Source organism: Salvelinus alpinus, chromosome 5 (assembly GCF_045679555.1).
Source record: "Salvelinus alpinus chromosome 5, SLU_Salpinus.1, whole genome shotgun sequence".
Classification (NCBI taxonomy): domain Eukaryota; kingdom Metazoa; phylum Chordata; class Actinopteri; order Salmoniformes; family Salmonidae; genus Salvelinus; species Salvelinus alpinus.
Window position 1 is genome coordinate 74,612,338 of NC_092090.1, and position 16,413 is coordinate 74,628,750.

Below are 16,413 nucleotides of genomic sequence, written 5' to 3' on the forward strand. Positions count from 1 at the left end.
ACTATGATGAAACTCTCTCATGAGGACCGCCACAGGAAAGGAAGACCCAGAGTTACCTCTGTTGCAGAGGATAAATTCAAGTCAAAAAGGCAAAGGGTGGCTACTTAACTCTTTTTTGGTTACTACATGATTCCATATGTGTTATTTCATAGTTGTGATGTTTTCACTATTATTCTACAATGAAGAAAATAGTAAAAAGAAAGAAAAACCCTTGAATGAGTGGGTGTGACCAAACTTTTGACTGGTACTGTATATACATATACACACATATCAACTGTTGCTACCAGACTTAACTATTGCTAATACTGTACAATTTAAACACTTGCCCCCCAATCCCCCCTTCCCTGATACATGTGTAAATATTATACTATAAATTGGACCTTCCTGTATTATACTTATGCTAAAATGTCTACATGATCTACTTCATTCATCACACACAACACTTTGTAATTTGGGTGAACTATCCCTTTAAAAGAAACGCGTTGTAAGATGTGGTCACTTCGGGATTCCGTAGCTGATGAAAATAAACAGACATCACTTTGCTTCTTCCTGAAAAGAATGTGAGCCCGCGCACTGAATTGAGGTGGGTTGTATTTATGTGTTCAATGTTTATAATTGGTAAAGGATATTTTGGCATATGTATTTAACTATTTTAATAAACAGAGAGCTATGATCAAGTTGTTGTTGATTAGCTGCTTCCTAGCAACTGGCTGGCTTTGTTAGCTGCATGGAGATATTTTTTCCATCCCCCCGGCGGCTCCCCATTAAAGATCGTTAAAGGGGCAACCGACGCCCTTGCAATTGAATGGTTCCAGGCAGTTAACTAAATATTTCAGACTCGTTGCACAAATTATTATGAGGTCAGTCATACATTTTCTTAGTATTTGGAATGCAAGGTCAGTGGATTTGTTTATTAGTGATTCTGCTCAGTCCAATCCCCTCGAACGTGGTGATAAAATAATCAGTTAAAGCTAATTTCCTGAAATTCTACACTTGCCATGTTAATGTTATCTGAGATGAGTTACTAAATCAATGGGGGTCCCAAGCCTGGTCGGTATTCGGCCATAATTTAATACTAATTACTCCATGGCATCATAATTATTAGTTTAGATAGATGGCTAGACTAATTTACCAATCTAAAAGATTGTTGAGTGACTGACATAAGACCATAACCACATCTCGAAATTGCACCTTGTGTAGTCTATTCTAACTCAATAAGTTGAGACCCCGACTGAGTTCCTAAATCTTGTTTAAAAAGTCGCAACATATATACTTTAAGGTCGACTTCCACAGCTCTAGTACAAGATTAGCTCTAGTGCCCCAAAGCCTGTTTCAGCATGGGCAGTGCCATTGAAGACTTGTCAAAGTTGGTGGATAAATGTCTTACTCAGGCTGCTTACCATTGAAAAGAAAACACACTTGTCTGCTTAAGGCAGAGTTTTCCAACCCTCTCCTTTGGGCCCCCCTCCCATGATCTTTCACATTTTTGTTCAAACCCTAAACTGGCACACCTGATTCAATTAGCCAACTAATCATCAAGCCTTTGACTAATTGAGTCAGGTCTGCCAGTTTAGGGTTAAAGCACAAATGTGAAAGTCTGCGGTGGCCAGAGGAGAGGGTTGGGAAACCCTGGCTTAAGGCACCACTGTCCCATAGGCACCAATGCGATAGCAGCTGGGTCTGGTCTGCTTAGTTCAGGGGTGTCAAACTCATTCAACAGAGGGCCCAGTGTCTGCGGGTATATGTTTTCTCTTTCAATGAAGCCCTAGACAACCAGGTGAGGGGTGTTCCTTACTAATTAGTGACCTTAATTCATTAATCAAGTACAAGGGAGGAGCAAAAAAACCAGACACTCAGCCCTCCGTGGAATGAGTTTGACACGTGCTGTATATGAACCAGAAAAAAAGTGAGTGAGATGTCTCTGGACTTGACTTTCACCATTTTGAAGTAGTCAACTGGATGGGACTTCCTATGGGTTAAGGAAGAATCACATAATTCCCTCCAGGTCATCAGGAGGGATCAGCCAATGAATTATACTCCTGAGTAAACGTTCCATAACTGAAGAGGGCAGTAAATCAGCAACCTTGTCTTTTATACCTGTTCAGACAACACACTTCAGGTGGCAGTAAACACCCTTGACTACTTTAAAAATGGAGAAAGCCCTCAATGGTGCTGCCCATTTTAAGGCACAGCTGCAAAGAAAGGCCCCCTATGTGGTAGGCCTACCTGTGATGTTCAACACCTGGCACGTATTCATTACGCCGTTTTGTTGCAAAAACGTTCTTAAACGAAACGGTGAGAGATCTACATGAATTTGCAAGCTGCGTGACGAATGGTGCTTTGACTCCAATCTGCAGTTGCTCTCAGCTCAACGCTGGGATTGCTGTGGAGTAAGTTTGAGGGGTGAATGTAGCACATGGGGATGTCCACATGCACTGCCGAATAACTAGCTTTTTGCAAAGCACAACGGGTAAGACACTTCGGGCGAGCGGTCACGTGCTAACATGGCAGAGGTCCTGGTTTCAAGCCTCAGCGTGAGCCTAATCAGGAGAAGGCAGTACTTGCTAAGCAGGCAGCGTGATGTCCGCTACATATGGCCATGACACACTTATTTACTTCCCTTCAATCATTTGAAAGGAAATGACTGGTCTACGAAATATAGTGGAAACTTCCCCTAACCCAGCCCATGGTTGCGTCCCAAATGGCACCCTATTAGCTGCCTTTTATAGGTAGCTACTTTTGACAGGAGCCTTATGGGCCTTGATCAAAGTAGTGCACTATATAGGGAGATTTGTGGAAGATGGAACCCATGTCTCCACCAAGCCAATGCTTTTAGATTTGTGTTAAGTAGTCTGCAGGTGCTTGGAATGCAGCCAGATTATTCTATCAATTCATGTGTTGTTGCCTAACAAGTGTCTTTCTCCCATCTATTTTAAGTGTCATCTTGTCTGCCAGTCAGCTATCCATGGTCCACACACAACTCTGCCTACGTACTTCCTTTGGTTAACCTGTTTCAATGCATCAGTCTGGTGAACAGAGACTTGCAGGTTTGTGTCAAGTTACCGAACACCTTTTCCTCAGCAACGGCAGAGCTGCAAATGATAAGGCTGTCATATCTCGTTTCAACATCACCTGCATCATCAATGCCACACAAAACATCACAAACACTTCCACTGCAGAGGTGGAATATGTCCATATACCTGTTACAGACTCTCCATCTTCTCCTCTGAGCGACTTCTTTGACGAGGTAGCAGATAAAATCCAGCTCGTTGGGGAGCAGTGTGGACACACATTGGTTCACTGCAATGCAGGTGTGAGTCGCTCAGCTACGTTATGCTTGGTGTATCTAATGAAGTACCATGGAATTACACTTTTGGAGGCCCACAAAAAGGTCAAATCTTGTCGACCTATTATTAGACCAAACAGTGGATTCTGGAAGCAACTCATCCAGTATGAACGCAAGCTCCGTGGTTGTGCCACGGTCACAATGATCACGTCCCCCATGGGTGAAATACCTGACATTTATGAAGAGGAGACCAAAGATATGCTTCCTCTTTGACATGCACTGTTTGTTAAAATGATTGTCAACCCCATTGTAAAAATGCATTAATACTCTTGTTTTATATCCAGTATGTTGAGTTGGAAGTGGTCCTCTCAAATGTATTTGTAAACTTTGATTCAGAAATAAAAATTAGTTGTACAATGTCACTTTACGATTTACAACTAAACAAAAAAAGGTTTGTCTTTTGTAAAGGCTACAACTTCAAGTGTCATCCAGGGTAAGAAGTGTTCACATGTAGAAAGGTTTTATAAATACATTCAAATGACAATGAATATTGTTAAATACATTTTATTCATTTCAACTCCCACCAAAAAAGAAAAACATTTGCATTGTGTGACAGTGACAAAACCACAGCAAGTATAGTATAAAATGTCATTTCTAATCCAATTTAGCTTAAATTGGTCCAGCATACAAAAAGGATCTGTGCAAAATGACTACTTCCATTTGCCATATACTCAACTGACTATTGAAAAGCACATTGTACAGAAAGATCTCTATGAAACAAGGCCCTGGGTAGAAATATAGTGATCATTTAGGATGCAGACACATGAAAAATATACACTGGCTCAGTCTTAAAAATATTATCCGATATTCTTCAATCTTCTACATTCCTTGGAATGTTAATCAATACTCTTAATTTTGTCAAAACGTCTATCCTACGTCCCCCATGCGCCACTCGGGCCCTCAAATGACAGCTTTGTTGAGACCATGAAAAGTTTGGGACAGATCAGCTATTTTGGGGTCCCGAGTGGCGCAGCGGTCTAAGGCACTGTATCTCAGTGCATGAGGCATCACTACAGTCCCTGGTTCGAATCCAGGCTGAATCACATCTGGCCGTGATTGGGAGTCCCATAGTGCGGCGCACAATTGGCCCAGCGTTGGCCGGGGTAGGCAGTCATTGTAAATAAGAATTTGTTCTTAACTGACTTGCCTAGTTAAATAAAGGTAAAATTAAAAAATATTGTCCCTCTTTAGAAAGAACATAAATACATAATGCCCTTCACATGCTAGATAGCTCTAATCCTCGGGAGAGCCCTGCACGTGCATGAATTTTAGCACTAACCAAGCCCGCCACATTCAGGCACTACCCTGCCCCGGCCCAATTACTTCTGCCAAATTTAAAGGCCCAGCCCTGCCCGAAACCAGAAATAACTTCCTCACTTAGTAAATCCATTAGCTGCTCCTCTCTGTCCATCTCTCGCTCCCTGCGCGCAAGCAGCACGCTCTGCATGCACTATTCTCATGGCGGCTCATTATGTGTAACCATAGCAACGGCTCCGTTTGGGCTGCTCTGCTCAATGGCGAGACATGCGAGAAGTGTTAAAGCCGTTGATCCGGCAATGCCGTCAACCAATCATGTCAATGCAGAGCTATACAAAGCTATAGGGAGCCCTCCGCATTGATACAAAATCTGGGCGGCGATGCGGCCTCCGCAAGCCTCCAGAGGAGCCGCAGCTGCATCACACCCTCTGTACAGAGCCTCCGGAGGCCACATGTAACAATGCTGGGAGCTCCGTACAGCTCCACATTGACATGATTGGTTGATGGTAGGTGGGGGCGGTACATCCCGTATAAATACAAACGCACTTCCTTGACAACAACTCTGCTCTGCTCCTCAAGAATTATGAATGCCCTGACTTCTGCAGAGACCGCATCGCAGTAAATGCTCTACGGCCAATTCAGATGCCAGATTAACCATACATCGGCTTTTAGCTACTTTTTGTCACTCTAAACTTCTACAAAACTCAAGGAACATTATTTGGGGGGGGGGGGCTAGGACAGTTTCGGAAACCCTGATCTAATCGAATGCTAGACAGTCAGAAAGCATCGAAAATTACCAAACTGATGGATATTGGAATATTTTTTTCAGATTCTGACAGCTAGGAAATATAACATTTTACGTGTGGCCCTCCAAACCTCGTGAAGATAATGCTTTTGACACCCCTGCTCTAATATATTTGGAATTTAGGCCTAGGTTAAGTTCAGTATCATTCATCCACATGCATTATCAGTCACACAATCACTTTCACTGTTTTTCACTTACTGACACTCCAACCAACACAATGCAACTAAAACGCCCCTTTCCTCTGCTATCTCAAGGGATCAAGCTAAAAAGAAAATACAACACTCCAAAACATACAAGAAGTACCTTTACATTCATCTGGCCAACATTGTGGTCATCATAGCAGGTGTCCAACTACTGTCCAATAGTACTTGCAAACACTAAGGGACCAGTTGGAATCCTCACAATATAACTTCTTCTGTGAAAAAAAATCATCCTGAGTCAGTACATCAAGTTATTATATCAGTCAGATGGACTGACTGAGAAAACAAAGGACGCCCCAAAGTAGCACAATAACACAGGAGTGCAAACACAAGCATGCTTATCTTTCTCAGCAACAGTATCCTCTGCATAGTCATGCAATAAGCATCCAAAGACAAACATCTATTAAGTAATACCCATTTGTTAAAAAATAAAAAATAAATCAATATAGATTAAACCAAGCAAGTCTTCTTTCACCAGGAATCAGTTTGGTGCCTTATTTCATCTTAACACCTATATCCACAGTTTTCTGGCATTGACTTCATGACAGTGATGCACCTTCACTACTGAAGAAGAAAATAAACAAAATTAGTGCCAGACAGGGAAACAACATACAATCTGCTTCTGAAACCCTGCAACACACATAGGGAGCGTCATATCTTTATTCAGAACCCTCCATGTATGGACAGAGCAATAAATAAAACAATAAAAAGGGATTAAATTGACTATGGAATCCATATTTTTCATACTTACATTCTGTTCCAGCTTGGTGTACTCTGCGCCTTTGGGCCGACGTCCCGATCTCGACCTCTTTCCCTCGACGCAATAGGCAATGATCTGACAAAAACAGACAATAATAGGCCTGTGTCACAACTTGTTTAATTGACTGTTCTCTTACATGTTTTTAGCTAACACAATCATATCACTAGTGTCTTGGATGTGCTTGTTCTGGAGGTATCTTTTTATGGACTAATTCATATACTGAAGAAAAATATAAAAACGCAACAATTTCCAAGATTTGACTGAGTTACAGTTCATGTAAGGAAATCAGTAAATTGAAATACATGAATTAGGCCCTAATCTATGGATTTCACATGACTGGGCAGGGGAGCAGCCATTGGCCCACTCACTCGGGAGTCAGGCCCAGCCACTGGGAAGCCAGGCCCAGCCAATCAGAATGAGTTTTTCCCCACAAAAGGGCATTATTACAGACAGAAATACTTCTGTTTTATCAGCTGCAGGTGGCTGGTCTCAGATAATCCTGCAGGTGAGGGAGCCGGATGCGGAGGTCCTGGGCTGGGGTGGTTACACATGGTCTGTGGTTGAGGCTGATTGGACATATGGCGGCTTATGGTAGAGAAATAAACATTCAATTCTCTGGCAACAGCTCTGGTGGACATTCCTGCAGTCAGCATGCCAATTTCGAGCTCCCTCAAAATTCAGACATCTGTGGCATTGTGTGACAACACTGCACATTTTAGTGGCCTTTTATTGTCCCCCGCACAAGGTGCACCTGTGTAATTATCATGCTGTTTAATAAGCTTCTTGATATGCCACACCTGTCAGGTGGATGGATTATCTTGGCAAAGGAGAAACGCTCACTAACTGGGATGTATACAAATTTGTGCACAACATTTGAGAGAAATGTGTTTTTTGTGCATATGGAACATTTCTTGGCTATTTTATTTCAGCTCATGAAACCAACACTTTACAGGTTGCGTTTATATTTTTGTTCAGTATAATAATGAATGTATTTTATATAGCGCTTTTCATTACATAGAGAATCTCAAAGACGCTCATTATGACCCAGATTATGACCAAGAATCAAAAGCTGTAATGTGTAAATCGATATTAGCCCAAGTACCTTCCGCTTGTTGTGGTAGCTAATGTAGAGCACTGCCACCAACACAGCTGTGCACACAAGATAAGCAAAGAAGTGACTGCTCTCTGCCTCATCACGTGTGCCGTGGGTTTCCTTTCCAGCCGGGTCTACTGGTGCCGTCTCCTTTCTAGGCGGGTCTACTGGTGCCGATGTCGTTTCCTTTTCAGGAGAGGCTCCTGGTGCTGATGCCGTTTCCTTTTCAGGAGAGACTCCTGGTGCTGATGCCGTTACCTTTTCAGGAGAGACTCCTGGTGTTGATGCCGTTTCCTTTTCAGGAGAGACTCCTGGTGCTGATGCCGTTTCCTTTTCAGGAGAGACTACTGGTGCCAGTGTCGTTTCCTTTTCCTTTCCAGTAGATACTCCCGCTTCTGGTTTATTTCCAATAGATACTCCTGGTGCTGACATGTCCTTTGCAGAAATGATCTGTGCCTGCATATCGCTTACTGGTAGAGAATTTGGTAACAGATCCTTTGAGTCTCCTTGAAGAAGACCTATAGATTTAACAGATTAAACAAACATTTTGAGCTGATTTCAAATGTTTTGAAAAACATTTGCTGGACTGCCTAGTGAAAACTAAACTGACCGCAGCACTTATTTATAGTAAGACCTGGAGCGCACCCCACACCCGAATACATATGAGGAAGAAATCTGCAGCAGAGTACAGAGTGTTAAAACCAAAATGTGAATAAAAAAAACTAATGTGGCACTGGCAGTATAGTGTCTGATTTAGCTGGCTCCCTCAATTCAACAATTATTTGATCAGATTAAATAGCCAGTTCAGTATAACATTAGGACACTAGCAAATCTAGCTTTCAAAAACCCTTCTCCACAGGGTTTTCAGCAGTTAGCATTGCACACGGTTGCCTGCGTGTGAAGTACAATTCAGGCGCTGTGTTTTAACGTTTAGAAACGTAAAAAATCACCACTTGCAAAACATATGCTGATATGCCCCTTATCTTTCATATCAGCGAGAAAGATACTTTCAAATTTAAAAAAATATACATTTCATGTAGCAGTTTTGTACAGATCCACAAGATGCGTGTGCCTCCAGTTGACAAACTACACTTCCTCCCCAGTTACGCTTACACACAGGTGTTCAGCGCACGCTAGATGGTACAGGTGAGCACCTCTCGTGAATCGCAAACTACTGCCTTGCCACTACCAAGTCTCTCAGAGGGCCCTCTGTGGTCACCTGTTGCTGACGAAACTCGGGGATCAATAAACCCATGACACACTCGTGACTTAAATGATGCAATTCATGTTCCACTTTTAAATAATAAAACGAGCATGAAACTCAAATTAACAAATATCCTGTTGTTTTACAAAATATAAACCTCAGTAACAGTTAAACATTTAATTTGGGAGGTATTTATCTTTTACATGTGTCAAGTCTCGACATCAGACATAAACAAATGCATGTGTCATAATTAGGCACGACCTCTCCATTATTTTGCATCAAGTAGCGCAAACTCATGGGATTCCACTTTACTAAGAAGCCGGCAGCATTGCAGGCTCAGTCAAATTCATACCGGAGGGGCTAATTAGTCCTTGCATCCTCAATAATTTCCGCTCCCTCAGCTTTCACAGATGCCTGAGTGAATGTGCAAATGGAGGGGCGAGGGTGATTTGGGATTCAGCCACCGTCTTCAGTCTGTTCGCGGTAAACAAGCACTGTAACATGATATGGCCAGTGTGGGAACAAAACCCTATAAAAAGGGGCCTCCTGAGTGGCGCAGCGGTCTAAGGCACTGCATCACAGTGCTAGTGGCGTCACTAGACCCATGTTTGTTCCCGGATTGTATCACAACCGGATGTGATCGGAGTCCCATAGGTCGGCGCACAATTGGCCCAGTGTCATCTGGGTTAGGGGAGGGCTTTACCTGGCTCACCGCGCTCTAGCAACTCCTTGTGGCAGCCCGGGCGCCTGTAGGCTGACATTGGTCGTCAGTTGAACAGTGTTTCCTCCGACACATTGGTGTGGCTGGCTTCCGGGTTAAGCGGGCGGGTGTTAAGAAGCGTGGCTTGGCGTGTTTCGGAGGACGCATGGCTCGATCTTCGCCTCCCAAGCCCGTTGGGGATTTGCAGTGATAAGACAAGATCGAAATTGGGGCGAAAAAAGGGGGTAAAATATATTTTTTTTGTATCTAATACAAAAATATATATAAAATAACGTAGTAATTTTAGCTTTTTCAAAATTGTTGATATGAAAGATACATCCCTTAATGTTTCCAAAACCGTACCGCAAGCGATGCGTTTTAACGTTCAGAAGGAGCGTCTGGGCTGTTAACAAATTTACACCGGACAGAAGATAATACAGATGGGTTAGCTGACATCACAAGAATGATGTGCGCTTCCATCGGGCAGAAGTCAGCGTGTTGTTGTTATTCTGGTTGGCCAGATTACTAGCAAGAATGACAAGAAACTGTCATGTGGGAAATCGTAAATTGCTCGTTTCAGCTCGTTATTGATATCATGTCTTGTTTTGACTGATTTCATGCCAAAGCTAATATGGCTAAAATTCGCTAGCTTGCTAACTAACAACTGTAACAATGTATTTTAGAGACATGTGCTCATTGTGCAAATGTATTTATGTTTTCAATAAACATTGGACAGGAAATAGAGCTTACATGTTGTCAACAATCTAACGGTGTGTTTGTAAATTCACTCTGTAGAGCCAGAGTGCGCTCTGGGCGTTTGTAAATTCAGAGTGTTGTCAGAAAGTCCATTCTTAAATTCAGTGTTTTGCTTTAAGAGTGCACACTGGACGTTCTGGCCGAGGAGTAGGGTTGATCGAGGGTTCTAACCTCACAACAGCAGTCAAGCACCCAAGCTAACTGGTTAGTAGGCTACCTTGCTTGCTACCTACCTACTTCCAGACAAATGAGAGAACACCTCACTCTGGCCATTTTACTACCCATAGCAGATGTGGTTCATGTTATCTACAGCGTTGGTGACTAACTGTGCTGCTAACAACAATAGAATTACTTTGTTTGCCAGTGTTTGCTCATACCAGCCATATTCAACAGGTGTTGTAAACTCATCAGTTATTCTACACTCAAATCAAATCACTGGCACACTCAAGTAGGCTGGACACATGAAATGTTTAACAATGCTTTTTTCTAATAAAAAATAGTTCATTGCATCCGCGGTGGAGCCCAGTTTCATAATATTACAATATATCCCAGCTGCCTGCCGTAGTTTTGAAGTAATCACGGAAAAAAAACAGGCCTTATTTTAGGGCATTTTTCACCCTGCCAGCTCCTATTAGTTCTATTGAGCACTGTGGCACCAACTCGCCTTCCGAACGTTCTAATCCAATTTTGTTGTACTATGTAACAATGGCAGCGTCGCTATAGTTGGCAATGGAAACCTGTTCATGTTGTTTATACTTCAAATGTAAACAAAAACTTACTCATGTTACTCTGAGGTCGTCCCATTGTTTACTATTGGGAAATATAGGTATGTCTGTCTATTTTGCCAAATATCTCGCAATGTGTATATTTTGATTTTAATTAACTGGACACCATTTTAATCTCCTCTCTAATTAGGTAAGGCTGGGCAGTGTATCTCGTTGTCATCAAACGCTAGACCAGAAAGTAGTCAGAATAGTCAGAAGTTGCCATTTTTTCCTACTTCCTCGTTATGCAGACATAAGCACACGTGGCACCATCGAGGTGCGGATTTTTACTTTCTACACAAGTTGTTAATTTTCAGTTTCGTCCTATGAACAGATTGTAGTGGTAAAATAAAAAGGGATACATGTTTTGGTGCCATTTAGGCTAAATGGAATTCTAAGCTTCACTCCAGTCAAAACACGCTCTGCGAACGTTCGATTCCATTCATTTGCTATGGGCTGGCACTAGTGTTCAAATCAAATCAAATGTTATTTGTCACATACACATGGTTAGCAGATGTTAATGCGAGTGTAGCGAAATGCTTGTGCTTCTAGTTCCGACAATGCAGTAATAACCAACAAGTAATCTAACCTAACAATTCCACAACTACTACCTTATACACACAAGTGTAAAGGGATAAAGAATATGTACATAAAGATATATGAATGACTGATGGTACATAACGGCATAGGCAAGATGCAGTAGATGGTATAGAGTACAGTATATACATATGAGATGAGTAATGTAGGGTATGTAAACATTATATTAAGTGGCATTGTTTAAAGTGGCTAGTGGTACATTTTTACATAATTTCCATCAATTCCCATTATTAAAGTGGCTGGAGTTGAGTCAGTATGTTGGCAGCGGCCACTAAATGTTAGTGGTGGCTGTTTAACAGTCTGATGGCCTTGAGATAGAAGCTGTTTTTCAGTCTCTCGGTCCCTGCTTTGATGCACCTGTACTGACCTCGCCTTCTGGATGATAGCGGGGTGAACAGGCAGTGGCTTGGGTGGTTGTTGTCCTTGATGATCTTTATGGCCTTCCTGTGACATCGGGTGGTGTAGGTGTCCTGGAGGGCAGGTAGTTTGCCCCCGGTGATGCGTTGTGCAGACCTCACTACCCTCTGGAGAGCCTTACGGTTGTGGGCGGAGCAGTTGCCGTACCAGGCGGTGGTACAGCCCGACAGGATGCTCTCGATTGTGCATCTGTAGAAGTTTGTGAGTGCTTTTGGTGACAAGCCGAATTTCTTCAGCCTCCTGAGGTTGAAGAGGCGCTGCTGCGCCTTCTTCACAACGCTGTCTGTGTGGGTGGACCAATTCAGTTTGTCCGTGATGTGTACACCGAGGAACTTAAAACTTTCCACCTTCTCCACTACTGTCCCGTCGATGTGGATAGGGGGGTGCGCCCTCTGCGGTTTCCTGAAGTCCACAATCATCTCCTTTGTTTTGTTGACGTTGAGTGTGAGGTTATTTTCCTGACACCACACTCCGAGGGCCCTCACCTCCTCCCTGTAGGCCGTCTCGTCGTTGTTGGTAATCAAGCCTACCACTGTAGTGTCGTCCGCAAACTTGATGATTGAGTTGGAGGCGTGCATGGCCACGCAGTCGTGGGTGAACAGGGAGTACAGGAGAGGGCTCAGAACGCACCCTTGTGGGGCCCCGGTGTTGAGGATCAGCGGGGTGGAGATGTTGTTACCTACCCTCACCACCTGGTGGCGGCCCGTCAGGAAGTCCAGGACCCAGTTGCACAGGGCAGGGTCGAGACCCAGGGTCTCGAGCTTGATGACGAGTTTGGAGGGTACTATGGTGTTAAATGCTGAGCTGTAGTCGATGAACAGCATTCTCACATAGGTATTCCTCTTGTCCAGATGGGTTAGGGCAGTGTGCAGTGTGGTTGCGATTGCGTCGTCTGTGGACCTATTGGGTCGGTAAGCAAATTGGAGTGGGTCTAGGGTGTCAGGTAGGGTGGAGGTGATATGGTCCTTGACTAGTCTCTCAAAGCACTTCATGATGACGGAAGAGAGTGCTACGGGGCGGTAGTCGTTTAGCTCAGTTACCTTAGCTTTCTTGGGAACAGGAACAATGGTGGCCCTCTTGAAGCATGTGGGAACAGCAGACTGGGATAAGGATTGATTGAATATGTCCTTAAACACACCAGCCAGCTGGTCTGCGCATGCTCTGAGGACGCGGCTGGGAATGCCGTCTGGGCCTGCAGCCTTGCGAGGGTTAACACGTTTAAATGTTTTACTCACCTCGGCTGCAGTGAAGGAGAGCCCGCAGGTTTTGGTAGCGGGCCGTGTCAGTGGCACTGTATTGTCCAGCTTAGCCAACGTTCTAAAGCCGTTTTTCAGCCTTGGGTGAATCTTGACTCGTTCTATTGTCCAGCCTAACTCAAGCTTCATGTCCAGCAGATGTGTTCGACTTTTTGCGTTCCTGCGGAAGTCACGTCTCAATCACCCCAACAGCGTTTTTGCATTTTAGTACACCAGAAGTACATTCATTTTCAATGAAACGTTACGTTTGCCCTGCGTTGCAGAAGCAGTTGCAGTTGTTCCATGTGGTGCATACGTTGGATTTATCAAACATATGCATCAAACGGCTTGACAGAATTGGTAGAAGGTAAATGTTGAACTTTTGTTGCACACATATCCAGATGATGCTGTGTACCATTTTGCGTAATGATGCTGTCGATGTGATCAAGGCGTCATTCATTGTCAATGGAGCAGTCTGCAACGCTACGTTTGGGATGCCGCACTAGGGTGTGGTGTATTCCGTGTACCGCATGCATTCAATATTTTCAACTTGTGCGCTGCATGACTTTGCGGTGGTACAAACGCAAGATCATAAAAGTTCCCATGGTGGGGGTGACACCATACAGAGGCCAAATTATGACTATTGTGTAGTTGGAGAAGAGACCGGCTGAACGACTGGAAAGTTGTCTCAGGTAAGAATGACAGACAATTCATCATTACTACACTTGGGTAGTGCGCCCTGTTGGCTAGTTTTCAGGAAACCAGCAAACAGAATGGTGTGCAAAATTAATTACGCACAGAACTGTCCTGTGCACAATTTAGCCTGCCATCATGCAGGATAAGCTAGTGATTTGAAATCAGTACTCTATATGTGAACAACCAGTTCAATTTATTGATGTCTCTAGTGATGAGTGACAGAAGAATAGAAACAAACTAGATGAATTGTTGCAATGCACCCTTCTGTTTACCAGCCTAAAAAAACTGTAGGTGAATAGGATAATATCTTTAATCTGTTCTAATTATTAGCTTTGGTCGAACAGGGCGAAAATGATTTCATCCATGCTTCAAACCGCTCTGAAGCCTTGTGAAGCAAGTTCAAACATCTGGCAAAAACATACAGCAAAATGCATGTGCCTCTGGTGGGCATACGGCATCAGACGAGAGTGCTCTGAAATCGGAGTAGATAGCCAGTCAATTTAAGAACGTACCCTAAACTAACCCAGTCTGTTTGGCCCCAACCCGTGTTTTGTCAAAAGGCGCTAAAAAGTAGTTAGTTTTGCTATAACCCATTCATAGACGCTATGTAACGCAATTGGCCCACGTCATTGGGGTAACTAGCTAACGTTAGCTAGCTGTGTCATGTTCCAATATCTCTCAGATCAAATCGATTATCTAACGTATAGCCAGTCTCGGTACACACATAAAACACACATAAAAACAAAGATTGGCTGTTCAAAGTTATTGTAACATTACAATAAAGGTAAACATTTGTTTAAGTAACGTTATATAGGAGGTGAGGTATGGCATGCACCTGGTCTACGCAATTTAAGATTAGCAGATTGAGCGCTAAATTAGCTAGCTAGCTTTTTAAAATATTTTACAAAAACTCTCACCTCTGACACCACCAGACAAATAAACCAGCACGATAAACAACATAAATATTGTTCTCATTGTAGCTTTGAGGCAACACAAACCTAGTCAGATATAAGAAATTACTACGGAAAGAGTTCCCAATAATGCTTTGCTCAAAGGTGATGACTCAAATCCTGATATAAACACTTCCTTCCTCCTTCTACTGTTCATGTCTGCCAAAACCAAGAGTGTAATCCGGTGTAATCATTAGTCCAAACAGTTCCGTTTTGCGAGTAAAACGACAGTTTCTATTGGACAAATTCAGCTAGATCCCGCCCTGTTTCTTTCAGTTTGCTTCCGTCTAAGAAACGTTTTGCAACAGAATACACCTCTGATTTTACGTCACAGATTGAAACATTGTCAAATTAAAAGATGATAAACTCACGATTTCCAAAATCCGATTTTTGTACATTAACAGTTGGCTATGCAACTGAATGTGATGTGCGTTCACACAACTCCAATCGCTCCAAAATGTAGATTTTTTTGTCTGCCAATTGCAATATTTAAAGGAATCCAGCAGAGATCAGTACAGGTCTACTGATGATGTGATAAACCTTGAAGTTGATCACCAGTATCACAGAATATCACATTAAACCATATTATCCAATATGTCTTAGAAGTGGTTTATATTTATACCGGTCTGTTTAGACGCGTATATATACAGATTCATATTACATTTGTGATACATTTCCAATCAGCATAGGCCTGCTAGCTACTAGAGCCTGTCACAATCTGTATAGGGGAAAGGCCAGTTTGCAGCTAAGGTCTGATGGGAGATGTTTACAGACCAAAATGCTACCTGGTCTCAGAGCATTTCGTATTATTCTGTATGTAAATCCGAGACACTCCATTTAGTATGATATGTTACATAAGACAGATGGTTACTTGGTCAGCGTGGATGGATGGGTGGGTGTATAACGCAATTGTCTAGTAACCCAAAGGTTGTGAGTTCAAATTTCATCACAAACAACTTTCGCAAGTACTTTGCAAGTTAGCTAACCCTAACCCTTTTAGCTAACCCTTCACTTTTAATTTTTTAATGTAACCTTTATTTAACTAGGCAAGTCAGTTAAGAACAAATTATTATTTACAATGACAGCCTACCCCGGCCAAACCTGAACGACGCTGGACCAATTGTGCGTTCTATGGTACTCCCAATTACGGCCGGATGTGATACAGCCTGGATTCAAACCAGGGACTGTAGTGACACCTCTTGCACTGAGATGCAGTGCCTTAGACTGCTGCGCCACTCGGGAGCCCAAAACCTAACCCTACCCCTAACCCTTTAACCTAACTCCTAAAAGTAACCCTAACCACTAACTCTAAACCCTAGCTAACGTTAACAAGCTAGAATTTTTAACATACCATACATTTAACAAATTCGTAACATATTGTACAAATCTATAGTGATCAAAAATATAAACAAACATGCGTATAAGGAAATCAGTCAATTGAAATAAATAAATTAGGCCCTATATCTATAGATTTCACATGACTGAGAATACGGATATGCACCTGTTAGCCACAGATACCTTAAAAAAAGGTAGGGGTGTGGATCAGAAAAACAGTATCTGGTGTGACCACCATTTGCCTCATGCAGCGCGACATCTCCTTCTCATAGAGTTGATCAGGCTGTTGATTTTGGCC

At 42.8% G+C, this 16,413-nt stretch overlaps 2 protein-coding genes across 3 annotated transcripts; one reads left to right on the forward strand and one right to left on the reverse strand.

Annotated features, from left to right (window-relative positions):
* The first annotated feature begins 484 nt into the window (after positions 1-484).
* On the forward strand, positions 485-3,708 carry LOC139576771 (dual specificity protein phosphatase 18). Its single transcript, XM_071403211.1, has 2 exons — positions 485-583; positions 2,938-3,708. Exon 2 carries the CDS (start codon positions 3,017-3,019, stop codon positions 3,557-3,559), a length of 543 nt encoding a protein of 180 aa, XP_071259312.1. The 5' UTR covers positions 485-583; positions 2,938-3,016; the 3' UTR covers positions 3,560-3,708.
* A 126-nt stretch (positions 3,709-3,834) lies between these two features.
* On the reverse strand, positions 3,835-14,950 carry LOC139576770 (trans-Golgi network integral membrane protein 1-like). 2 transcript variants are annotated; one of them, XM_071403209.1, is made up of 4 exons: positions 14,748-14,950; positions 7,471-7,979; positions 6,360-6,443; positions 3,835-6,172 (listed from the first exon to the last, which is right to left on the reverse strand). In XM_071403209.1, exons 1-4 carry the CDS (start codon positions 14,803-14,805, stop codon positions 6,170-6,172), a joined length of 654 nt encoding a protein of 217 aa, XP_071259310.1. In that variant the 5' UTR covers positions 14,806-14,950; the 3' UTR covers positions 3,835-6,169. The 2 variants fall into 2 exon arrangements, with proteins under 2 accessions (XP_071259310.1, XP_071259311.1); XM_071403210.1 differs by having other exon boundaries at positions 3,835-6,169; positions 14,748-14,943.
* Between the last annotated feature and the right edge of the window lie 1,463 nt (positions 14,951-16,413).

Excerpts from the sequence above, each read along its gene's own strand:
- LOC139576771 (XM_071403211.1), top strand. The coding sequence starts at position 3,017 with ATGCATCAGTCTGGTGAACAGAGACTTGCAGGTTTGTGTCAAGTTACC.
- LOC139576770 (XM_071403209.1), bottom strand. The coding sequence starts at position 14,805 with ATGAGAACAATATTTATGTTGTTTATCGTGCTGGTTTATTTGTCTGGT. Across the intron at positions 7,980-14,747 it reads TTTGTCTGGTGGTGTCAGAG|GTCTTCTTCAAGGAGACTCA; the intron begins GTGAGAGTTTTT and ends TTAAATCTATAG. Across the intron at positions 6,444-7,470 it reads GCTACCACAACAAGCGGAAG|ATCATTGCCTATTGCGTCGA; the intron begins GTACTTGGGCTA and ends TGTTTTTGTCAG.